The following is a 27,567-nucleotide window of genomic DNA, read 5'->3' as shown; positions in this document are numbered from 1 at the left end:
GCAGTCATCTTCAGGGATTCTTATTCATAAAAAGCTTTGGATTGGTCAGATAGGTGATGTAGTTGAAAACTCCATAGCTTTTGGAATAAAATCTGGTTTGCCACTTAGTAGTTCAGTGATCTTAGACAAGTTATTCTACCCCTCTGAGGCCATTTTGTGATCTGTGCAATCATGTTTGTCTTTAATTTACAGGATTGTCATATATGGTAGACATATATTATGTTCAGCATTTAAAATATCGTACCTGACAAATTGATGATATCCAGGAGCAGCTGTTTGCTTAAGTCAAAGAAAGTAATTATTGTTTATCAGTCCATCAGACAACATATGGTAGGGCCTTAATTGTTTTATTTTATTTTATTTTATTTTATTTTATTTTATTTTATTTTATTTTATTTTATTTGAGGGAGGGAGCAAGCATGCACATGTGCATGCTTTTGCAGGAGGGACAGATGGAGAGGGAGAGAGAAACTTAAGCAGGCCCCATACCCAGCAAGGAGCCCAGAGAGGATCCCAGCTCGGGGTTGGATCTCACAACTGTGAGATCATGACCTGAGCTGAAATCAAGAATCAGTTGCTTAACTGACTGAGCCACTCAAGCATACCCCCCTACCCACCATTTTTGTTTTTGTTTTTGTTTTTGTTTTTTGAGAGAGAGAGAGAGAGAGAGAGAGAGAGAGAGAAAGGAAGCAGGGGAGAGGGGCAGAGGGAGAGAGAGAGAGGATTGAATTATTTCTAAATGCTTCTGAGATAAAACTTCCTGAGTTTGAGTTTTGGCTCACTACTTAGTAGCTCTGTGACCTTGGGCAAGCTCCTTAATCTATGTAAGGTTCAGTATCCTTCTCTTTAAAATGGGGATTACAATAATACTTACCAAGCAGAGTTATTGTGACAGTTAAGTGGAGTAATGCATATAAAGCACACACATAATACCAATATATATTAAGCTCTCAATAATAGCAATTATTACTAAAATATTTTTAAAACTACTGAGTAATTTCATGGGTATTTGTATATATATTTCAAACCTTATCAAATTATATATTTTAAAACCTGTATGGTTTATTGTAGGTCACTTATACCTCAATAAAGCAATACTCAATGATGTGTGTGTGTATATCTTCTTTGTACTACAATGATTGTATTCTATGCTGCTGCCTTGTCAGGATGGTGGCTCAGTCAATTAAGCATCCAACTCTTGATTTCGGCTTAGGTCATGATCTCATGGGTTCGTGAGATCAAGCCCCAAGTTGGGCTCTATGCTGACAGCGTGGAACCTGCTTGGGATTCTTCTCTCTCCCTTTCTCTGCCCCTCACCTGCTTGTATGCACATGCTCACTCACTCGCTCTCTCAAAATAAATAAATATTTAATAATAAAACCTAAGTATTGTAAAACTATAGCTTTACTATTTGATCTTTTAAAAATTAGTTTGTAAAATACAATGCTCTTGTGTTTAAAATTTTTTTCTTTTATTAATATTTTTTAAATACAAGAGCATTGTATTTTACAAACTAATTTTTAAAAGATATAAATAGTAAAGCTATAGTTTTATAATACTTAGGTTTTATTATTAAGTGTGTCACATTCAGGACAAGGATCCTTCAGGTGATTGAACTGAATGTTCTTAGTGATGTATTAAGATGACAGTTCATAAGAGCTGGAAAGGGTCTGAGAGGTCTTTCATGTGGGTTGCTCTCATATTTTACAAAAGAGAATATTAAGGCCCCTGATGACTAGCCCTAAGTCCCATAACTTGGTCTCCAATTCAGAACTCTTAAAATGTCTTAGTCTCAGTGATTTAACAGTGAGGAAAAAAGACAAGCTGCAATGTGGGGGAGAGGGCTAAAAGTTAGCTACAGAATAAAAAATACTTTGAAGAACTAATTCATATTTTTAAAGAAAGTTATTTAAGAAGGGGCCTATAAACATTCTGACAACTAAGCTTAAAATAATAGTACTGTGTCAATGGCTTGTTAGAGGTGGCCTGTGATCAATTATGATGGTTTATAGGAGTTGTCATTTGCACATTGCCCTAATATTTCATTTTAATTTGTTTATGAGGAAACACTATATGCTTTCTTAATTATGTAAGGGGAAACATTGAGAAGATTCTAAAACTTCACAAAAGAAAGCACTTTGAGAGTTTCTCAAATAATTGTTTCAAATAATTGCCATTATTTATGAAAATTAGTTTTATCTGTATACTTTGCATAATTTACAACCTTTTAGTCTCAGGATCCTTCTGTACTGTTTAAAGATCATCAAAGACCTCAAAGAGCTTTTGTCTACAAGGATTATATCTAATAACATTTGCCATATTCAAAATTAATATTGAGAAAAATTAAGTTTTTTTTATTTTTTGCTTATTTATAAGTTTATTTTGAGAGAGAGAGAGAGGTGGGGAGGGGCAGAGAGAAGGGGAGAGAGAATCCCAAGGAGGCTCCCTCTGTGCTGTCAGCACAGAGCCCGAGGTGGGGCCTGAACTCAAGAATCACGAGATCATGACCTGAGCTGAAACCAAGAGTCGGACACTTAACCGACTGAGCCACCCAAGTGTCCCAAGAAAAAATTAAATGTTTACTTAAGATAATAATAAGTCCATTACACGTTGATATCAATAACACCTTTTAATTAAAAGTAATTGTATTTTGCAAAAAATAAAATTAGTGAGTGATGTGTTACGCTTTTACAAATCTCAATGTCTGGCTTAATAGAAGACAAGTAGTTTCTCGTATCTTTTGCATTCACCTGTTGTGAATATATCATTTTGGTGGAAGTATAGGAAGAAAATCCAAGCCTACATCCTGGCTCCTCCTGGAGAAAGAAGGAGTATTTTAATAGTCTTTTCAGATAACTGTGAATATTCTCTGATACTAGATCGGAACTCAATAAGTGATAGCTAAATGTTTTAAAAGATTATTTTTAATGTTTATTTTTGACAGAGAAGGCAAGAGCGTGAGCAGGAGAGGGGGCAGAGAGAAAGGGAGACAGATGATCAGAAACAGGCTCTGCACTGACAGCAGAGAGCTTGATGTGGGGTTCAAACTCACAAACTGAGAGATCATGACCTGAGCTGAAGTCAGACACTTAACTGACTGAGACACCCAGGTGCTCCTCTAAATGTTAGTTTTGATATGGAATCTACAGCTATTTAAATATACATTTTGTAACTTTGTTACAGTAAGATCCATTGATCTGTCTTGCACTTTAAATAGATCCTTTTCCAGTGCATAATTTTATAATATCATGCATTCATTGTTCATCCAGAGAGTATCGGTCCTCTGAGTTATGCAGACATAACATAATGTTGACATATTCCATTATTTGATATAAAAAAAACCAATCACCTGTTAATATCACTACCAATCTCATTGGAAAAGTCTTTAAGGGAGCACATGGCTGGCCCGGTCGGTGGATCATGCGACTCTTAATCTCAAGGTTGTGAGTTTGAGCCCCACTGTGGGTGTCGAGATTACTTAAAAATAAAATCTTATTTTAAAAAAAGAAAGAAAGAAAAGAAAGTTTTTAAGCTTTAGGAAGCTGTTGAGCTCATGGTGGCTAATACGTTTTTCAAAATTTTAATTTTTATTTGAAAACTCAAATTTTTTCATGGGTAACTGATAACTCTCAGACCTGTTCCTTGAAGTAACAGGCTTGCTTCATTCGTTTTTGAAGAAAATTCTGTCAGACACCTAAATCCAAATAGCCATTGTTTATGTGCCAGTCATTTAAGTAATAACAGTGTTCCATTGAAAAAATTGTTGGTTCAGCACACAAGGCAAACAATTACACAAGTGCTTTTTCCTCAGCAAAACCATCATACTTTGCCATATGCAGCAGGAGTGCTTTTTGCAGACTTCCCATTTGTTCACACAGAGAGTTTTAAAAGAGGTGTATGTACTCAAGAGTCATGTTTAATTAAAAGTAGTATTTTTTACTGATTCAGCAGGGACATTCTTTACTGGACATTTTTATAGTGAGTACATGGCACTGGAGACTTTCACACAGTTTGGTGTCACTCCCTTGATTTGTGCTAAGGTACCAGCAGTTTTGCCCACCATTGTTTTTTCATTGTCAATGTAAAAACACATTGGAAAAGTCAAATACCATCTAAGTGTTATTATGAAAATTATTTTGATGTTGTAGACCCCCAAAAGGATCTCAAGAACCCTGTCTATAAACTGCATTTTGAGAATCATTGGCATAGTTAATATGTTCCTAAGAAAATACTAAATCTTAAGAGTATTCACTAACTGATGGAATACCTACTATGTGGCAAATCTATTTTCCTTTAAGCCATCTTACAGAAAGCCTGTTAGGAAAGGTAATATTATCCATTGTTGTAGAAGAAACTGAGGTTTGAGATATAAAATATTGATTGGAGTAAATAATAGAATAATAACTACCAGAAGTGAATTTGAACTCCAGACACTCAGACTTTAGAAGTCTTGCTTTCAAGAAAATCAGAAAATAAGCCACAAACTGGTAGAAAGTATCTACAAAAGTTACGTCTAATAAAAGGTTTTTATCTAAAATACAAGAAACTCTTAAAACTCAACAAGAAAATGAACAACCCAATTAAAAAGTGAGCCAAAGACCTTAATAGACATCTTACCAAAGAAGATATACAGATGGCAAATAAGCATATGAAAAGATGCTCCACATCATATGTCATCAGAGAAATGCAAATTAAAAAACACCTATTAAATGACCAAAATCCAGACCACTGACAACAGCAAATGCTGGTGAGGATGTGAAGCAATAGGAACTCTCATTTGCTGTTGGTAGGGATGCAAAATGTTACAGCCACTTTGGAATATGGTTTAGCAGTTTCTTAGAAAACTAAACATACTCTTACCATATGATCTAGCAACTGAGTTTCTTGGCATTTACCTAGAGGGGTTGAAAACTTAGCTTCACACAAAAACCTACTCACAGATGTTGATAGCAGCTTTATTCATAATTGCCATAATCTGGAAGCAGCCAAGACATCTTTTAGTAGGTGAATGGCTAAACAAACTGGTTCACCCAGACAATAGAATATCATTCAATACTAAAAGGAAATGAGATTTTAAACCATGAAAAGACATGGATGAACTTTAAAATGCATATTACTAATTGAAAGAGACCAATTTGGAATGACATTCTAGAAAAGGCAAAACTATGGTGACAGGAAAAAGATTGGTGGTTGCCAGGTGTGGTGAGGGGAAATAGAGATGAATAGTCAGAGCACAGAGGATTTTTAAGGTAGTGAAAATACTGTGTATGATATTATAATGATGCATAAATACCATTATACCTTTTGCCAAACATATAAAATGTACAACACAAAGAGTGAACCCTAATGCAAACTCTGGACTTAGAGTAATTACGATGTGTCAGTATAGGTTTATCGTTGGTAAAAAAAAACCCCATTCTGGTAAATGATGTTGATGATGGGAGAGACTATGCCTATTGGGGGCATATGGTAGGGGGTATTGGAGAAACCTCTGTACTTTCTTCTCAATTTTGTTGTAAACCTACAATTACTCTTTTAAAAAAAATAAAGTCTTTATATGTAAATAAATATACATATAACTCTCATGCCATTCAACAAATAACCCATTTTATGTATATAATAGTTTGATTTAATTAAATCCATGACCCATTTAATGTATATAATAGCCAGTGAGATTTTTAGGCATGAAATTCTTTTACCCCAACCTATCCCTAAGCATTCAGAAGATTATACCCTCAGATGTGTTGGATTTATTTAAAGGTATAGAATTAAATAATAAAGGGATTTTGACTTGATTTCTTTTTGAATTTGAGAGCTTATTTTGAAACTCTGAATCTGTGATGATGGAAAGTCAGAGAATTACAGTCTAACATGGCCAGAAGAAAAAAAAAAAAACAAACCTGAATAAAGCCTTGAAATAGATTTTGCAAATGAGTCACAGTCCTTCATTATATTAGGGTAAAGCAGTCTTGTGATTGAGAGATTACCATTTTTTATAGGTTAATTAACTAATATGATGTATGCAAATCTAAATTTTTTAAGGCAACCCTCTGCAACTATAAAATCAAGCAAACCTGCAGCCCTAATCCTTTTTTCCAATTTTTTGCAAAATAAATGCCCCAACGATAATAGTATCGATCCTTTATAATTATGTAACCATTTGGTTTCACATACATTATCTCATTGGATCTTCATATCAACTCTGTGAGGGAGAACAGATTGTATTACCCTATTTTTGTATTTAAGGACAGGTTTATTAATCCATTCTCTTTCTAAGAAAACTGAAATACAGAAATTCTTTTTTTTTTTTTTTCAACGTTTTTATTTATTTTTGGGACAGAGAGAGACAGAGCATGAACGCAGGAGGGGCAGAGAGAGAGGGAGACACAGACTCGGAAACAGGCTCCAGGCTCTGAGCCATCAGCCCAGAGCCTGACGCGGGGCTCGAACTCACGGACCGCGAGATCGTGACCTGGCTGAAGTCAGACGCTTAACCAACTGCGCCACCCAGGCGCCCCTAAAATACAGAAATTCTAAATGATTTTCCCATAGTCATTGGGCAGTTGAATGATTTAGCCAGTCGAGAATCTCAGCCTTCTGACTACACATCTTTTATATAAATTTAGGTTATGAGTCCCAGCAAACATTTACTTTAGCCCTAAATTTTTGAAATCACTCTCTGAGTAACCATTGTCCCCTCCAAGGGGTTGCTAGCCCTACAGAAACTGCCTGGAGGAGATATAGCCCCATCTTTACTCACTTCTATTCCCTTTTTTTGTGCCTATTCTTATATGCATCTTTTGTCTCTCCACCTGGTATATATGTTCCCTTAGGACAGACTTACACTGGGCACATAGTAACTCAGAAATTCCTGACCCTGTAATTTCCTCAGTGGATTGTGATTGGTGTCTGAAATAGAGTGATGCAGAGGCCCACTTGGTCAGCTGTAGGCTAAGGAGAAAGTGCTGGCCACTCCTCTTCAGGAATTACTAGTAGCTATGGGAAAGGTTAATGTTAATAACTATAGACACCAGCCCATTGAGGAGCCAGCCCATTTGTAGTACTATGTACTTTTAACGAGTACTTTCCTCCAACTTCTAAAATATGTCCTCTTATAACTTACACATGATTAGGCTGCTATGCAAAGGTAGTCACAGTAGTATCTAATCACCATTTCTCTCTCCAGGTCCTAAAAATAATGATCATTGGACTGATAATAGGTCTTCTGCCTAGTCCGTATACTTTCAAAATCAGCTTTTACTTACCTTAATTTAACCCTTTCAAAAGTCCATTGACGTAGTTAAGTCAGGGATTACTTACCTCAATAAACGGAAAACTCTGGCTTAGAATAGAGACTTTCACAAGTTCAGGAGGCTGGGAAGTACTTGACTCAAGATTTTTCTGGCTCCTGGTCCAAATTTCTTTCCATTATGCTACACTGCTTCTAATTGTCAGTGACATTTACCATCATTATTGTTTCATTACCAGAGGATTTCAGGATGGGGGAGGAGAACTTTTTTTAAATGAAAACTATTGTGAAAGTTAATGTGACTTAAATTTAGCCTGTGCTTCTTATCCAAATTAGCTTTGCTTTTCTTGGTACTGAAATAAAATAAATTGAGTTAATTATGATAAATGATGAATAGAATGACAGGAAGGATGCAGTTTGCTTTCTGTAATTATTATTAATCAGGTTTTCTAGCATTTGTAAGGTACAGGGCCAGAATATCTAAATGCCAAAACAAACTAACAAAAATCTCTAACCATGGGGCACCTGGCTGCCTCAGTTGGGAGAGCATGGGATTCTTGATTGGAAAGTCATGAGTTCGAGACCCACGTTGGCCATAGAGTTACTTTAAAAATAAGTAAAATGAAATGGCTAAAGTGGCAAAGGTTAGGTGTACTTTACTCCAATAAAAAAAATAATTTAAAAAAACCTCTAACCAGACTAAAGGAAAAATAATAATCAAATACAAATGATTTTTATCAGTATAATATATATGACAGCACATACCTCACATGATTGAAAATACCTGTATAGTTATGTGACATTTGTAGTTTTCATTCCAGTACTTGTCTTCAGATAATTAGCTTATTTGTAACACATGTTTGAATTGTACTCATGACCAACCCACTATTGTGTCTTTGGTTGGTTTTTATGAATTTACAGATATTTAGGTTTCCTCAGATATCAGTTTAATTCACACCTCCCAAAAAGTTACCAATGGATGTTTTCAGTGTGCTAATGGAGACCCTATGTTATTTCTAATAATAATAAAAGAAACTTTTTATCATCATTATATTAAATACACCAATGTGTCATTTCATGAATATTAGAGAAAACACCCTCTTTTGGCTATTTAATATTGTTTTAATTCTATGTAGACAAAAATGACATGTACTCATATTTGCTCACATTTTCCCAAATTTAATTTAAACCTCAAATTAATTATTTAATATCTGACCCACTAAAAACTTCAATAGAAGGAAATATATGTGGCTTTAATTATGTTGGCTAAACTAGGCAGATTCTTTGGGTAACATCTTGGATCATAATGGTAATAAAAATTAACTGAATGTTTGTGTGCCAGGTACTGTGCTAGGTGCTTTACATATATTATAGATTCATAAGCTATAATAATTTGGTATTGTGGATTAGTATGATTAAATAATAAATGACATTGTTACTATCTGTGGAAATTTTTCTTTTTAGTGCCTTCAACAAACACTATTCCAAGTACCCTCCAAAAAAGATTTATAGAGCACTGCCCTGGGAATTAGTAAACTGAAGTATTATTCTATTTGGAAAAGTAACAGACATACTAGTAGTGGGTGGTGATGTGGAGGTTATATATGATTAGCTTTATTTTAGACTTATTACAGTTTCCTGGAGCACCAGTCTATTGTCTTATGAAAAATAGCCTTGACTAAAAATAAACTATTGGTACTGCATCAAAATAAAAAGCTTCTGCACAGCAAAGGAAATAATCCACAAAATTAAGAGGCAACATATTGACTGGGAGAAGATATTTGCAAATGACATATCTGATAAAGCATTACTATACAAAATATATAAAGAACTTAATACAACTCACACCCCCAAAACAAATAATCCAATAAAAAAATGGGCAGAAGACATGAACAGACATTTCTCCAAAGAAGACATACAGATGGCCAACAGACACATGAAAAGATGCTCAAAAGATCACTCATCATCAGACAAATACAAATGGAAACCACAATGAGATACCACCTCACACCTGTCAGAATGGCTAAAATCAAAAACACAAGAAACAACAAGTGTTGGCAAGGATGTAGAGAAAAGGGAACTCCCTTGCCTTGTTCGTGGACATGCAAACTGGTACAGCCACTGTGGAAAACAGTATAGAGATTCCTCAAAAAGTTAAAAATAGAACTACCCTATGATCCGGCAATCACACTACTGGGTATTTACCCAAAGAATACAAAAGTACTAATTCAAATGGATACATGCACCCCCAATGTTTACAGGAGTATTATTTACAATAGCCAAGTTATGGAAGCAGCCTGTGTCCATCTGTCAATGAATGGATAAAGAAGAGGTGAGATATATTTTATATATATATAATGTATATATTATATATACACGTGTACATATATATAGTATATATATTATGCATACAATGTGTATATATATTATATACATTGTATATAGATTATATACATGCACATTGTATATAGATCATATATACATTGTATATAGATTATATATATATACACACTCACATATATATGTGTGTATATAGACATATATATAAATATTATTCAGCCCTATAAGAGAATGAAACCTATTAACATTTGCAGCAATGTGAATGGATCTACAGAGTATAATGCTAAGCAAAATAGTCAGAGAAAGACAAATACCATATGATTCACTCATATGTGGAATTTAAACAAAACAAATGAGCAAAGGGAAAAAAGAGAGCAACAAACCAAGAAACATACTCCTAACTATAAAGAACAAACTGATGGTTACCAAAGGGAAGGTATATGGGCAAATGGGTGAAATACATGATGAGGATTAAAGAGTGCACTTACTGTGATGAGCACTGGGTGATGTGTGGAATTGTTGAATCAATATATTTACACCTGAAATTAATGTAACACTGTATATGTTAACTCTGCTGGAATTAAAATAAAAACTTAAGGCTGCCAATACCATTGGCAACTGAGTCGGTGCTGCATCTTTTGTACTGATTGCTCCCTGGGCATTGAGAACAGCCAGGCATCATGTCACCTTGTGGGTGGTATGGAGGAGAAAACCAAGGTATATGTTGGTAGTCTGGGAACCAGTGTCAGCAGAGGAGAGTTAGAAAGGGCTTTTGGTTATTACAGTATCTTAAGAGCTGTGTGGATTGTGAGAAATCCTCCAAGATTTACCTTTGTGGAATTTGAAGATCCTAGATATGCAGAAGATGCAATGCGAGGCCTGGGCAGGGAGGTGATTTGTGGTTCCCAAGTGAGAGTTGAATTATCAACAAATATGCCTCAGAGCTCTGATTTTGATAGACCAACCACCTGCCCAACATTCCTTTGATCCCAATGATAGATGCTATGAATGTGGCAAAAAGGGACATTATGCTTATGAATGTCATCTTGACAGCTGGTGGAGGAGAAGCAGGTCACAGTCTAGATCACATTTAATTAGATCCAGAGGTAGATGATACTCTTGTTCACATAGCAGGAGCAGGGAAAGGAGGTCAAGATCACCATCTCCTCAGCGATCAAGATCTGTGTTTCTCTGTAGATCGAGATCAGCTTCACACAGAGGTCTACGTCTGGTTCCATAAAAACATCAAGATCCCCATCAAGGTCAAGATCAGGAATCAGTTCTGGGGGCGCCTGGGTGGCGCAGTCGGTTAAGCGTCCGACTTCAGCCAGGTCACGATCTCACGGTCCGTGAGTTCGAGCCCCGCGTCAGGCTCTGGGCTGATGGCTCAGAGCCTGCAGCCTGTTTCCGATTCTGTGTCTCCCTCTCTCTCTGCCCCTCCCCCGTTCATGCTCTGTCTCTCTCTGTCCCAAAAATAAATAAACGTTGAAAAAAAAAATTAAAAAAAAAAAAAAGAATCAGTTCTGTTTCACTATCAAGAATCAGCCAAAGTCCAGATCTCCATTTCCAAAAGAAGCCACTCCCCATCAGGAAGTACACAAAGAAGTGCAAGTCCTGAAAAGGTGGACTGAAGTTCTCAAGTTCACCTTTTAGGGAAGGGTCATTTTGTTTACATTATTATAAGGGATTTGTGATGTCTATAAAGCGTAACCTAGGAAGGGTATTTCAGTTATCTGATCAAAATGGATTTGGGTTATTACTCTATAAATTCACAGCAGTAGGATAATATAAATTTTTGTTGAATGTATTAACATCCTGTGGTCTGAAAATGTGGGTTTTAATCTGGTACATTTTAATAAAATGTTTCTAACTAGAAAAAATAAAAAGAAAATATAATAAAAGAAAAAAAATAAATAGAGTAAAGGAAAAAAAAGAAACCAACCCTGCCAACCAACATCTTGATCTCAGACTTTCAACCTCCAGGACTGTGAGAAAATAGATTTATGTTGTTTAAGCCAACAAAAAAGAGGCCTTGACTATTGTAACATCCCATATATGGAAAAATTTCAAATTTTCAAAGCCTTCCTGGTAATATAATGCATGGGCTACTAGAGTGAGCTTTCTAGTCTAACTTCAAAAATAATAGAAAATATCAAAAGTAAAGTCCTTTTGTGAAACATGGCCTCATTTTGTTTACAAATGATGGATTCTTCTTTTTACAGATGTGTCTTGCTGAATCAGGGCTATCTTATCCCTGCCATCGACTTACAGTGGGGAGAAGATCTTCACCTGCGCAGACCCGGGAGCAGTCCGAAGAGGTAAGCCTGTTTGCCAGCTTTTCAGTGAATAGGAGGCCTGTCTTTCACCTACCTTCCCACTTCCTATTCTTTTTTATCTGCCACACAAATGAATAGATAAAGTTAATGTAGCGTGAATAAAGTCTCAGTAAATTCTTGAAGACAGAAACTTTTCATGCGAGTTTATTGCTAATGTGCTCCTTCTTGGTGTATAAGTTTCATGTTTCAACAGACAGAATTCAGGTGAATTGGTTGAAATGAATTTTACTTAGAATTGACAGGTTGACTAAAGGATTTTCTTTGCTGCTAACTATATAGTAGAATACAGTTATTAGGACTGATCCTGAAGGTCCTTTAACTCCTGGAGTTGGAGCACTTTCTATGAGCCAGATGTTGTGCTTAATACTAGGTAACAAAGGTGAATAACACTGTTTCTATACCAAGGTGCTCAGAGTGAAACATGGTAAATTAGCAAATTAATAATAATGGCATAATGTAATAAAAGCAGTGATAGCATATAGGGTGTTATAAAAAGAGAAGAGGGGCAGATAAGATTCAGCGTGTTTGTGTATGGGATGTGTGTCTTTATGGGTCTGAACAGTGTTAAAAGGCAATATCTTTTCCATGGTTACAAATAGCACTCTGTGTCCAGCTATGACTTTGGATACAAGGGAATGGGGAAAGATAGATTGTACATTACAGTTTAGCTGTGTAAAAAGTTTTTATTGAGCTCCCACTATGTGCTAAGAAAAATCATCACCATGACTTAAAAAAGTGTATTGATAGAGGTCATAGCTAAATAATACAAAAAAAATGTTACTTATTTCAGTGTTTCAGGCTAACATATGATCCAAGTATTCAACAGATGGACTGGTCCAGTCAAACCTTTTTCCATTTACATTCTATACAAAATATAGTTGCAAATGTTTATTTAAACTGACTATATATTTTGAATACTTATTGTGGAAGCTCCCACAGGACCTTTCCAGCCATCTTCTGAATATGTATTTATATCACTTAAATATGTGAAAGAGAAATTACATTCTAGTCCCTGCTCATCCTGTGAAAATGATAATTTGCTGCTCTGGTTTTTAACATTTTTTAGAAATCCACAAGAAAGAAAGGGTTTTCCTCTGCTACAAATACTACTGCACTGTTTTCTTGGGCCTCTAAAAATCTTAATTTCCTTTAAAGAGCCCACACTATTTTATTCAGCATTTTATCTCCCTAATCCTCACGAAAGAAAACATAATATTGAGTTTCACTGTTTGGCAGAAATTGCCAGAAATAATTTATTGAAATATTTCTTTCTTGAGGCGCCTGGGTGATTCAGTCAGTTAAGCGTCCAACTCTTGATTTCAGCTCAGTTTGTGCATTCAAGCCCCACATCAGGCTCTGTGCTGACAGTGTGTAGCCTGCTTGGGATTCTCTGTCTGCCCCTCTCCCTCTTGTGCTTTCTGTCTCTCTTTCAAAAATAAATAAATAAACATTTTTAAAAAAGAAATATTTCTTTCTAGTGCTTGAGTATGTTTTTAGTGCTAAAGCAGGTTATGCTCCAACTCTTTAATGGATAAATCCACTACATTAAAATGTGACCAATTAGCTCCACCCCATTATTCTGTGCTCTGAAATCTGACAGATAACCTGTTTCACTTCATTTTATTTCCTTCTCTCACTCTCACAAATATGTGTTATTTGGCCAGACCCTTCAGCAAAAAAGAAGTCAGTGCCATATAGTAAAAGGAGTGTTGATGAAGCTGGCACACTCTAGGTTAGAGAAGAAGTAGAGTGGAGTTAGGAGGCTTTGCTAAACTAAAGAGTCACAGTCTTGGGAGTATCTAAAAATGTGATGATTTGGGACGAAACTATTACTTTTCCTTCTCTGGCTAATTGTAAATATCACCCTTTCAGGTGGCTGGTGAGAAATGGACAGACAAATGTGACTTGGGCTTTTATGCTGTCCTAGAATTATACAACTGAAAGGGATTTTTTAATTTGATTTCCAGTCTTCTCTCCATTCATCCCTCATTCATTTAAACATTTATTTAATGTCTTCTAGGTGCTAAACATTAGGACCATAGTCTGTATGCTGAAAGAGCTCACTCAGAATATACCTTCAAAATATACCTGTGTTTTATCTCTAGTAACAAAATTCTGTTTCATGAGGCAAACCAGTTCCATTGTTGAGCAACTCTGTCTGTTGATATCTTCCTTATATTAAACTGGAACCTGTGTCCCTGCAGCCTCCATCCAGTGGTTCTGCTTCTTTTTTTATGGTTTTAACCCTTTTCCTAAATGATTTCATGTTTCAGGACAGTTACCATTTTTCTATTGACTGTCTTAAGCCTGGAGTTAGGAAGCAGATACTTGAGATCAGTAGTTAAATTTAAGTTTTGAATATTATGGATTATAGTTATTTGTCCTCTAGCTGGGGGAATTTTGTTTCTCATATCCTCCTTCTGGTCCTATACCTATATTTTTTTATGATTATTCACCATTTTAATTTCCTTCCCAGCCTTCCCTATCCCTGACCACCTTTTAATGATCTTTCCATACCTCTGGGTACCTAGCTAAATATCTCCCTCTCCTTTTCCCAGGTGCTTAGGTGAGACAGGGTAGAGACCCATGGACCCAGTCTTCTGGAGAATTACCCAATTCTCAGTTGATAGAGAGGGAGGGGTACCCCAAGAATAAAAAAATAAACTTCAAATGTAATTGACTAGTTAATTAGTTAATAACTTCAGTTAGGGAAACATCTGTTGAATGCTCACTATGAGCTAGTCAGATGAATATAACCTGGTAATTTCATGTTATATAATTAACGAGAAAATTGAGGCAAGCACAAGATACTAGGGGAGCACAAATATGGGGGTGGGAGGCACAATGTTCAAGAATATTTGCAAGCAAAAGCTGTATCTGCTTTATTCACCTCTGTAGCCCTAACACCTAGTGTGGTACCTGGCCTGTACCAGCCACAAAATAAATATTGGTGAGTGAATATTTTTTTTTTAAAGGAGAGAGGGAGGGGTAGGAGGAAGAGGAAAAGGAATAAGTTGGGAGGGGAGGAGGAGGAGGAAGAAAGACTAGAAGAATTTATATCCAAATCAAATTATAAAGAATAAAGAACAGTCACCCAAATGAAGAAACATAGAAATAGAATTTCATTCAAAGGAAACAACATGGTCTGATGCAGTATATGCACAGAGATGAGTGCAGTTTGGTGTCTGTGCAAAATAAAGTGGAAGACAAAGATAAGAGATGAGGTGAAGGTGAATAGGACTTATAGGTCAAGTTGGGAACTTGAAATCTAGGCAGCCATAGAAGACTTTTAAGTATTTTTTAACATACACATTTTAGAGAAGAGCACTTTGGCTGCTGTGCAGAAGCTAGATGTAAGGGAAGCAGGACTGGAGGCAGAGAAATAAGTATGAATCTATTTTACTAGCACAGTTAAAGGATAATGAGATCCCAAACTAGAATATCATTGGTAAAAATAGAGAAGGATATGGATTCAGGAAGTGTTTTGAAGTGTTCAGTAGGACCGGTGACTGATAGGATCTGTGGGAGAAGAGAAAAGGAAGAGATAAGAATGATACCTAGGTTTTTTGGTTTAAGTGATGGAAAAGATTCATTCAGTATTCATCCAATAAATTCTGGTTACATGCCTCTTTATGCCTGGTACTGGTCTAAGTGCCAGGAATATAGCATTGAACAAAGCAAAGTCTTTCCATTAAGGAGCTTCTACCTAACAAAATGAAATTGAACACAGATAATTGCCACAAATCTGTATTTCAGTTTTTAAAACTTGGTGAGACAAGTATTTAGCTTGTCTGGCTGTGGTGCAATGCCACATACTGCTAGGGTCAATGCCATGTATTGCTGGAGGAGTCAATAGTATGTGGCATTGCACCACAGGCAGACAAGCTAAATAGTAGTCTGGTTCCTTCTGAATATTTCCGTCTGAGTGCCCACTGCAGATTCACTCTGTACGAAATTGAACTTACCATATCTCCCCAGAAACCTATCTCCTCACCCATATTAATAATCATTGTCAACCCCAGCCAAAAACTGTTCATTCCAGTCACTGAGAGACCTGCTATTCTTTGAAACTGCACCAAATGAACTGATACCTCATGATTTTTATGACCCTTTCCTTTTGACTATTCAAATAGGGATATTTTTATGTCAGCATCAAATTTATTACTGTAATTTATTAGTTGAGAAATTTCTTGCTATCAGAGTTTATGTTCTACCCATTATCTTGAGTTTACCCTTACTACCCCTTCCCACAACAAGGGAGGAGCAAGGGGTCTCTATTTCATTTTTATCCTCTCCCTCTATTGGTTCCTTCTCTTTATCCTAAAAACATGTTCAGGTCTTCCCTAAAAAAAAAATATATTCCTTCAGGCTTTAATCTACACTGGATGACTATTTCTTCACCTTCTATTCACTTAACTGACTACAGTTTGGGCTTTTTTCTACCAGGTGATTTAAATTGAATTTATGAGTCAGATACTCATTTTTATAAGATGCTATGTCATCTCTTTTCATTTTCACAGCAGCCTTTCTGGGTCAGTATTAGTCACATTCTATAGTGGGGGTGCAAAGACACTTGCCCAGTGTCATACAGAAAATAGTAGAGCCAGGTCTTTCAGTTATAAATTCAGGTTTCTTTCATGTGGTTTTTTTTGTCATAATACCTAACTAATAACTACCTAATAACTCTCTCTTCCTTGATTTTCATCATACTGAACCTGTTTATAGTTCTTGTCTGCACTGAAATTTTCTCGGACCTTGCTTCTAAGATTTCTCTCTCACTTTCCATATTTTTTAATATAAAATTTATTGTCAAATTGGTTTCCATACAACACTCAGTGCTCATCCCAACAGGTGCCCTCCTCAATACCCACCACCCACACTCCCCTCCCTCCCACCCCCCATCAACCTTCAGTTTGTTCTCAGTTTTTAGGTCTCTTATGTTTTGGCTCCCTCCTTTTCTAACCTTTTTTTTTTTTTTCTTCCCCTCCCCCATGGTCTTCTGTTAAGTTTCTCAGGATCCACATAAGAGTGAAAACATATGGTATCTGTCTTTCTCTGTATGACTTATTTCACTTAGCATAACACTCTCCAGTTCCATCCACGTTGCTACAAAAAGCCATCTTTCATTCTTTCTCATTGCCACGTAGTATTCCATTGTGTATATAAACCACAATTTCTTTATCCATTCATTAGTTGTTGGACTTTTAGGCTCTTTCCATAATTTGGCTATTATCTAACTTTCTAATTTTTGACAGCTCATCTCTTCATCTCTTGTACTGTTTTTCCTTCTTCGCCAATTGAAATAAGTATATATATGCTTACATATTTATATGTCATAATTTTATATATATCTATAAATATACATATATATTTAATTTTTTAATGTTTTTTTTTAATTTTTTTTTCAACGTTTATTTATTTTTGGGACAGAGAGAGACAGAGCATGAATGGGGGAGGGACAGAGAGAGAGGGAGACACAGAATCAGAAACAGGCTCCAGGCTCTGAGCCATCAGCCCAGAGCCCGACGCGGGGCTCGAACTCACGGACCGCGAGATCGTGACCTGGCTGAAGTCTGACGCTTAACCGACTGCGCCACCCAGGCGCCCCTATGTTTTATTTATTTTTGAGAGAGAGGGAGACAGAGTGCAAGTAGGGGAGGGGCAGAGAAAGAGGGAGACTCAGAATCTGAAGCAGGTTCTAAACTAGAGCTGTCAGCACAGTTCCCACTGCTACTGCTCAAGTATAGGCTCTCAAGTCCTCTCACTTGGAACTTTGAAATAAGTTTTCTTCTCACATCTCCAAATCAAAGCTGCCATATGCCAACATACTGCCCTAAACACACGTGGACACACACACAGAGCCATTAGAGGTGTTCCCTTGAGCAGTCCTCTGCCTAAAAACCTTTTGTAGTTCTTCTGTTGCCATCAAAGTAAGTCCAGATACCAATGCCAGTTTAAGGACTGCTGCAACGTAGTTCCATTGAAAGTTTTTGCCCTTAGTGCTAGTCCATATTCTTCTCCCATATGTGGGGTTGATGATTCAGTTTGCTTTCCTGAATTCTTTATTGATTTTCTAAATATCCAATTGCTTGCTTGAATTTTTTCTCTGCCTAGAGTACAACTTCCTCCCTACCAGTCTTCCGTTACATACTCTGTACAACATTGGTATCTCTTTTAAAAGTATGGGTTAATCCTTAGAAACTTAACAGAAACCCATGGGGGAGGGGAAGGAAAAAAAAAAAGAGGTTAGAGTGGAAGAGAGCCAAAGCATAAGAGACTCTTAAAAACTGAGAACAAACTGAGGGTTGATGGGGGGTGGGAGGGAGGGGAGGGTGGGTGATGGGTATTGAGGAAGGCACCTTTGGGGATGAGCACTGGGTGTTGTATGGAAACCAATTTGACAATAAACTTCATATATTAAAAAAAAAATAAAAGTATGGGTTAAAATTACTACTTGTGTGAAGCCTTGCACAGTCTTCTTCACTGGTGCTAGAGTAACTCTTTTATTAGCCCACAGCCTTTGCTTGTACTTTTATTATATCTCTTATCGCACTGAAAAGGACACATCTGCAACTAAATTATATCTTTGTACAAGTAGTTGCTGAAAGGAACATCTACTTCAGTTATAAGCTTGCCTTAGTGCCAAGTATATATAAGTCTAAATTTTGTCTCAAAGTTTGGTTCTTTCTCCTCTAGGAAGTTTGCTCTGATTTTTCTCATTACCAGTGTATTAAATGCTCTCCTCTGAACTTACCTGTCATAATGCTTATCATTAGATATTATAATTTTCTGTATATATTATATAGTGTTCCATAAGAGAATATAGACTACCTTGCATACAGGTTCAGGCAGTGTGGCATTTACTAGGGCTTTGTAAATGTTTTTAAATAATAATGGGAATAAATGAATGCCAATAAACAGCCAAAATAGAATCACAAATTTTTTTTAGCTGCTTTTCAAATTCTGAATAAATAACTTCTCTGGATTCAAAGAATTTTAAGGCTGCCATGACTGAACCAAGAGATTATGTATTCTCATCAGCAAACATTAATGAAAAAAAGATTGTTTATCTCATTTTTAGAAAAAGCTTTTCCTAACCTGTTAGATGACTGATAAGAAAATGTGAAGAGATTGGGAGTTCCTTATACATAATTAAGTAGCTCATTCTTGCACATACTTCAATAATTCATATTTGAAATATACTTTTTTCAACAAAATTGGCTTTTTAGATAACTCCCTTTGAAGATGTTGTCGTTGTAGGATTTTGCTTTCTGGGTCTTAAGAGATTTGGGAATTCTACACTTTATGAAGACAAAATGAATAATGGGTTAGTTACATAGGCACAAAATTAAAATCACTATCTTAGTATGATGTAAAGTCCTGTTGTTAGGGAAAGGGGCTATTATTTGAAAACTGGATTAGGAGAAGAAGTTTAGATGTAGGGGAGTGAGTAAGGTAAAAGGAGTAAGGAAAAAAATGGTATGTAGAACAACCCTTTTCTTTTTACTCTCTGTGTCCTGCAACCCTTCTTCTTAACCTGATGCCTCTTAAAAGGAAAGATGAATGTTAGGCAAGACTAAGTGAAAGCTAAGGTGAGAGCTTAGCTGATAGAGAATGTGTGGTTTGTCATACTAGACCTTTGTTTCTTTCCACTAGTCTATCCTGATGGGACTGTAGTGTACCTTTTAGATCCTGAGCCTTTACTTGTTTAAGACTGAGCCTCAAAGTTCAGGGAACTTCGTGCTCCAGATATTTGCCAGACTGAAACATAGCAGGGGAATTCAGACACAGTAATGGTCCTAGTAAATGTGTTGTTTTGTAAAGGATGCTCTCTCACCACTTTGAAATGAGAAGGGGTTTTTGAATTTTGAGGCTATTGAATTGCTGAAATCCGGAGGAGATCTTGGCCCTACAAAGCAAAACACTCAAGTAGGATTAGAATCCTAAGTAGAACCAAGGTGTCTGTGAGAAATAGTAATTTGGTCAAAATAGCAGATAGACTGCTTAGGATAAGGACCATTCATTTTTACTCATGCAGTAAGTATTTGTTCATTATCTTCTCTATTCAGGCCATTGGGAAGTCTGTCGCTCAGATAAGAGGGAAAAATGTTACAATTCTGGGCATCAATGCTTGGTTATGCCCAAGAAGGAAATGCTAAGCTGAGTCAAATGTAAATATCTTGGCTTTCTTATTTGGAGCTGTTAGACTTGCTGGATCAGTTATTTTAAAAAATTGTTTCATAGTGTTCTGAGATCCTTTGGAGGTACCCCAGCTATCAAAGGGATATGAGAAAGAAAAGGCCAACGCCAGGAGCCTTAGGCTCCCCCATTGCCTTCTCCCCTGCATCAGCCAGAGTGGCCTTACTTTTGTATATGGTATGCATTGTAATTTTACATAATATTTTGCCATGGGGCCAGGGGAAAGAGGTAAAACATTGATAAGAAAGATCTTTAAAATCCCTTCTAGCCTTAAAATCTATGATTGTATAACTGTCTAAACTCTAACGTCCCTCTAGCCAAGTTTTATGAGTCTTTGATTCTTAGTTTCCCTTGATGCTTTCCTGGCAAATATTTATCTCTAAGTTAGGCTCTTCTGCATAGACCAGAATGAACTAGTTTCCCCATTTTCATAGTTTAAGTGCATAGTACCGTATTTTAAAAAGATAGAAATTTCATTTATTAAATAGTCTTTATAGATTCTATTTACTGAACCTAGTGTAGACAGGCATTTAGCCAGATACCTTGCTGGGACCCTCTTCTCATTCAAGGCATAAATATTTGTCAGTATTCACAGTTTGGATGTTTTAGATCTCAGTATTTTTGAAATTCTGTTCTTACCTAGAGATTAGCAGCCTAGTGCATTTTTTTGAAGCTGATGTTTTTAATTGTAATACTTTAAATCTCAACGAATGTTGCTGAAAACAAAATAAACAGCATATTTATCGGTGCCCAACATGTAGTAAATGAACATTTACTGAATCATACATCTCATATTTAGTAGCCTATACTTTACAAAAAGCTTTCATATATAGTGTTATTTCATGTTATCTCTAATAACACTGAGGAAAGTGTACCATTTTTCACTAATGAGAAATTTGAGAACCACTGCAGTAAGGAAGTGGCAGTTTGAAATAGAGATTACTGTGAGCTTTTTAAAAGACTCATATAGCTTGCTTTGTGTCTGACCTCTCTGTACCCATCTCCTCATTTATTGAGCAAATATTTATTGAGCACTTACTTGTGTACTATGTGCTGGGGATAAAACAGACAAAAATCCCTGTCTTCATTCAGTTTGTAAGCATCCTTCATTTTCCCTCAGGTTCCAACCTTTAGTATAGGGGTATCACAGCAAGTTTAGAAATATGTAAGCCTTAAAATGAAAAATATTAAGATTTCCTCTAGCAAATGGCTTCTTATTTAATAAAACTATTATAATACTAATGTTCTATTGTAAGTATATAACTTATGTTTTGGAATTTTATTTCCTAAAGTCAATTTAAAGCTAATCAGGACTTTTCTCAAATAGCAAAGCACCGATGTTCATATGGTTAGTGATAGTGATGGAGATGACTTTGAAGATGCTTCCGAATTTGGGGTGGATGATGGAGAAGTATTCGGCATGGCATCATCTGCCCTGAGAAAATCTCCAATGAGTGAGTATTAATAGCTCTTTGGGTCCACCGTTATAATTCTACTCTCTACTGCAGAAACTTAGGAAGAACAATGAACTTAAAAATCTCTTACTGACTTTCCAGGTTTACAGGGAGAAAATTTAGCAAGTAGGCACATTATTCATTAGAACCAGAGCCTCTTGAATTTTTATTTTATTAACCTCAACATTTCCCAATGCTTCAGTAAAATTCATTAAAAATGTAAAGGACTGTATAGATTTGTTTCATGTGTATAATTAGTTATGAGTCTGTCTCTTTACTTTAAATCTAGAGCCTGATAAACAAATAACTATACTTCTGTGACTTGACTTGTTTCCCCACATTTTATTGGAGGTATCAGTTTTAAGAGTAGTATTGCTTTTCCATTCACCGGTATCACCTTTCAAAGGAAAGAAAAGTAAACTAAATGGGACATCTCCTTTTCTTTCACGCTACAAGATATATACTATAGAATCACAAGTGATACTATATGCAAAATTACCATTAAAATAAATCCTTAAATGGCTCATTTACTCAGTGAAATTAGGTAACTGCCTTGAGCAGAAATAGATGTGGTCAATTTACTTAAAATTGACCATCTTCCTTATAAATAAGATTTTTAAGAAACTCGAGATCCTTTTTACATAATTTAATTACAAGATACCATTTTAAGACAACATTAAAATCCTAATGATGACTGGCACATATTTGAAATACTTAAGATCGTGTCAGTTGGTTTTCCAAAATTTATGCGCTTGGAATTTTTTTAAGGTTTGATGAAATGTCCAGTTAAAATGTCTCCTCAGATATATCACAAAAGCTAAAATTTAATTTTATTACCTCTTTATTGATTAAATATATTTCTTATATGTGGGATTAGATGTTATGTGGTTTGTTTTTTGTGTCTATTTGTTTTGTTTTTTGGTTTTTGTTTTTTCTTTTGTTTGTTTTTTAGTGCCAGAAAACGCAGAAAATGAAGGAGATGCCTTATTACAATTTACAGCAGAGTTTTCTTCAAGGTAGGGTTAGGACATTAAATATATAAAATTGATGTTTTTTTAATGCTACTGTGATTTTTCTGGAGCAGTTTTAATCACAGATTGTCTTTAATTTTTCTGTGAAGTATTCAAAGTATGTGTTTCACTAGTAAGCCACTTATGCCACTTCAGAGATGCATTCATGTTATCTCTATATAGAAGCAAAATAAGTGGATTACAAAATGTGGATCAAATTAATATATTGACTATATTCCCAAAAGGACTATGTTATAGAATACTAATTTTTAGTATATCATAGGATAAACAAAAATATCCTTTAAAATAGTATTAAATTTAAAAATAATTTTAAAATTTTAAATATAAGTGAATTTTTCTTTTAATTTTTGTTTTGGAACTGTTTAACATTTCTTCTTTTAAGAGTCTACTATAAAATGTTTTATATGCATTTGAGATTCTTGTAAGGTGTTTAAGTAAAGAAGATTTGAATATTTAACCCTAACTTTTGTTTAAATGATGTTTCTCTCTAGTTCTGTTTTCCAATGTAATATAATTTGGAAAATTTGCAAGATACAATTTTTTTCCCTCTCTGTTGGACTTCCGGAATAAGTTAACCAAAATGGAAAGTTAAGGCTTCTGTAAGGGAAATCTTATGAAAGTGGATAACCAAGAATCACTACTTACAAATGCCATGGTTTTGTAGCATTTATTAAATCCATTTGCTAGATGTAGTTAAAATTCCAGTATTCTGATATAATCAGTATAGGCCAAAAAAATTTCTAAGAACTAGTGAAGCCTTTAAAGAAATGTTTTAATGTTTGATCTGTACTTAAGAGATACTAGTCCCAACATTTACTTAGAAGATGCTGATTAGACTTGTGAAACTTTGAGGTAAATTTGAAATGTATTTTAATTAATAGACATAATTTTTCCTGTAGATATGGTGACTGCCATCCTGTATTTTTTATTGGCTCATTAGAAGCTGCTTTTCAAGAGGCCTTCTATGTGAAAGCCCGAGATGTAAGTGCAATCTTAAACATTTTCTGATTAAAAAGTGCATCTCCTATAGGTTTACCACCAGGCCTCAGGCAATGCTTAATGTTTTCTGTGTTTTTCAGATTGAAGACTTGATTTTGTTTGTGGTTCATCTACCATCCTAGTCATCACCAAGATGCCCATTTCAGAGGGGCAATAGTATAATAGGGTATTGCTGCCTCATGTAGATGGCTTTGTCAAGCTCTGAAACAGGAGGTTTTTTCGGGGGGGGGGGAGGGGCAGGGGGCGGTGGACATGCTTAGAAGGGACCAGGCTACCTGTGTATGTTCTTTTCAGTTACATGATTGACAGGTTCTTGCTAAAAGAGGTTTCTTTCAGTCATTTCCCAAAATGACCATCTAATAAAACATATCTAATAACTGCAATATTTTTTTCTCAAAAGTCACTTTAGACACAAAAATATAGAAATGGGCTTTGTGATGTTGAAATCAGGTAGACTGACATTTATGACAAGAATTCAGAAAGTACAGTGCAGCAAGAATATTCTATACACTCTATATGTTGATACAGCAGTGAAGACCTCAGTAATCTGGCTCCTACCTGTCTGCACGGCTTCAACTCTTCCTGTTCCCTGCCTTACAATTAATAAATTTAGTAATAATGTTCCATTTGTGTTTTCCCATAATCTTGCTCTTTGTTCATGCTTCTCTGCTGTAAGGAATGCCTTCATTCTGCCTTTACCTGGTTGACTCCTACTCTTCCTCTAAGACTTAGTTGTTCCTGACTCTTCCACTGTTGTCACTATTCCACCTCCTCCTTTAGTACTTTGTAAGGAAACCCTCTGCTCTTTTTATTGTTACATTTAACACATTGCTTACAATTATTCTCTGTATATGTCTTCTCAAAAGACTTGATTTTCTTTTTGGCAGTGACTGTGTACCTACATCCCTATACATAGTAAATACTTTATATATTTACTGAATGAAGGAAAAAAAGAGAATGGAAGGAAGAAATAGTGTAGAGTGGAGGAAAAGTTACTAGAATTAAAGAGGGCAAGAAGTGTTGAGACTAGAGTGTAAGAATTCCTCCGAAATTCCTGAAATTCCTGTTCTGACCTAAGGAAAATTTCATCTTAAACAAATTTTTTAAATGGACAATAATTAGTGATCAAACTTAGAGCAATCAATGATAGTTGAATGAAGTGGATTAAGAAACAGAAACTGTTCTTTACCTAAACTAAGAATAGTGGACTAGCCTATTATAAAGGCTTTTTTAAACATCTATCTTTTAACCATTACCTTTATATTAAATGGATATTATTTTGAAGAAATAAATATTTACAATAAAACATATTTGTAATAATAATTACTGTAGTATTAATATATCTGTAATATTTACATGTTTATTGTTTCCATAAATACAGATTTATGGAAAATACTGAAAAGCAAAAAGGAAATATTCTAACATAGATTAACAGTTTTACAATTCATATTCTTTCCATTTTTTAATATATTTTAATGAGTCATTTTGCGTGTATTTAATATTATTGCGTCATGTTATAATCCTGTTAAAATAGCTTATTTTCACCTTTTAACAACATGATCATTTGCTTAATTATTTTATAGTATTTTAACTCATTATTAAAATAATTCTTAATACAGAGAAAGTAAAAAGAGTAGTACAGTAAACATCCAAATCTCTTATACTTAGATTTAATAATTAACAAATGTTGCCATATTTGCTTCTTCCATATATAGACATGCCAAAGTTTCAATGTAGATATAAGCCTTAGTAAACTTCATTCTTTTTTTAATGTTTATCTTTGAGAGAGACAGAGAGACAGAGTGCGAGCAGGGGAGGGGCAGAGAGAGAGGGAGACACAGAATCTGAAGCAGGCTCCAGGCTCTAAGCTGTCAACACAGAGCCTGACTCAGGGCTCAGACCCACGAACAGTGAGATCATGACCTGAGCCAAAGTTGGATGCTCAACCAACTGAGCCACCTAGGCGCCCCAGCCTTAATAACTTCAAAAGTTTAACTGCCAAACTTTTATAAAAGAGCAGCATTTGAAATGTAATCATTCACATTTTTGTACTTGTTTAGTTTTGTGATTTTGATAAATTTTTATGATAAATTTTTGTTTCAGTTCTTCTCTGAAAATGGCAAGCATTGATTAGAACAGAAAATAAATGTAAAATTTATTATTCAAAATATACAAAAACAAACAAATATAAAGAATTTGAACTTTCTTATAATTTTTTTTAAGTTTGTGGCAGTTAAATTTTTGAAATAATTAAAACTTAAACTGCGTGATACCCTTGTATATTCATTATTTTTGGTTAAACCATTTTAAAGTATATTACAGATATCATATCTTATGCCTAAAAAATCTGTATATATTTTCCAAAAAATAATTATATTCTCCTATATAATCACAATACCATTATCACATATAACAATTAACAGTAATTTCCTAATATCATCTAATATCCAGTGAACATTCAGACTTCACTAGCTGTTCCCAAAATGTCTTTTTAACTTTTTTTTTCTTTATCACAATCTACTCAAGGATCACAAAATATATTTGGTTGTTGGATTTCTTAAATTCCTTTTAAACAAGCACCCTCTCCTCCCCAGTCCTGTTTCCTCCCCCTCCCTCCCCTCAATAACATTTGCTTTGTGAAGAAATCATGCTAGATGACTTACAGACTGTTCCAAATTCTGGATTTGTATAATTGCTTCCTTGTGATATTATTTAACTTGTTCCTCTATCCCTGTGTTTCCTGAGACATGGGTATCAGGTCTAAAAGCTTTGCCAGATTCAGATCAAACTTTTCTTGCAAGAATGCTTTGTAAGTAATGCTGAATACTTTATTAAAACAGGAATCTAATAGGTTATAGAGTCTCTGATTGTATTGCCATGTTATTGTATTTAAACAATCACTTATTATTGGACCTAAATATGGTTGAAAGTAGTTGAAGTAACTGGAAAATGTTAGGGCCTTTTGTAACTTAAACTATAGCTCCCCAAATAGCCATAAATATATAGTACAAAATAGACAAAAGAACTTGTTCTAAATGTCTTATATAATAAACTGGCATTTGGATTTATTCAGACTGATTATCCAGGGGAACACAACTCTTGCTTATTAACTTCTGGATATGTCTAATGAAACTATTGATTGTTTGCTTTTGACTAGTGTCGGTGTTTTAACAAATGAAAATTATTGGGATGATTTTCATTTGTTAAAGCAAATTTCACATTCGTGAAATTAAATGTTTTGCCTCATATTAGATTCATACCAAAATCCACTGACCTCTTTGGACTCCTAAACTGTCTTTATCTTTTCCCCCTCATCCAACACTTTCTGTCCTCATTTCTCTTTTACAAGTTAAAGAACAACTGTTTACACATTGTTATTACATTACTGTAAACTTACATAAAATTTATCCACATAATGGATAATTTATTCAGAATTAAATCTAAGCAGATACATTTATTATGGTCATCAGCCAAGTTATATATATCTACTTTTAATTAAAGAGAACAGGGTCCACATAGAAATAATACTGTTACTACAGATTTATATGGTGCTGTATGATTTATAGAACATCTTTCCTGTACGTATCTCATTTGAACCCCACAACAAATCAGTGAGATAGGGGCATATAATGTCAACATTCCCATTGTAAAGATGAGCAGGCTCAGAAACAAAATACAGTTTAACCAAAGCCCATCAGTAGTAAGTACTGGAGGCCAAATAAGAGCTCAGGTTCCAACACAGGTAAGTGTGATTTACACCATACCACTATATTTCAAAGTTCATCTCTCCTTTTCAGATTTCACATTTGAGACTTAAAACAAATCTTTTTCAATACTATTTTATAAAACTTGTGAATGAAACATTTTTAAGAAAACAGTTGGCCGATGTTCACATATTTTAAAAGCAAGTGTGACAGATACTGTGGCATTCTTACTAAATTTCTTTCATCTTAAATATC

At 35.1% G+C, this 27,567-nt stretch overlaps 1 protein-coding gene and 1 pseudogene across 3 annotated transcripts in view; both read left to right on the top strand.

The window, feature by feature from the left end:
* Positions 1-27,567, top strand: part of FAF1 (Fas associated factor 1) — a 520,342-nt gene that overhangs the window by 340,575 nt on the left and 152,200 nt on the right. For all 3 annotated transcript variants that reach the window (XM_023258678.2, XM_019836981.3, XM_019836980.3), the window contains 4 exons: positions 11,812-11,907; positions 21,452-21,578; positions 22,531-22,594; positions 23,509-23,590. In XM_023258678.2, coding sequence (XP_023114446.1) covers positions 11,812-11,907; positions 21,452-21,578; positions 22,531-22,594; positions 23,509-23,590 — 369 coding nt within the window. The remainder of the gene's footprint in view (positions 1-11,811; positions 11,908-21,451; positions 21,579-22,530; positions 22,595-23,508; positions 23,591-27,567) is intronic.
* On the top strand, positions 9,735-11,497 carry LOC101086074 (annotated as a pseudogene).

This window comes from Felis catus, chromosome C1, assembly GCF_018350175.1.
Source record: "Felis catus isolate Fca126 chromosome C1, F.catus_Fca126_mat1.0, whole genome shotgun sequence".
NCBI classification, from domain to species: domain Eukaryota; kingdom Metazoa; phylum Chordata; class Mammalia; order Carnivora; family Felidae; genus Felis; species Felis catus.
The sequence above is the reverse complement of the archived record's forward strand: the minus strand, read 5'-3'. Positions and strand labels throughout refer to the sequence as shown.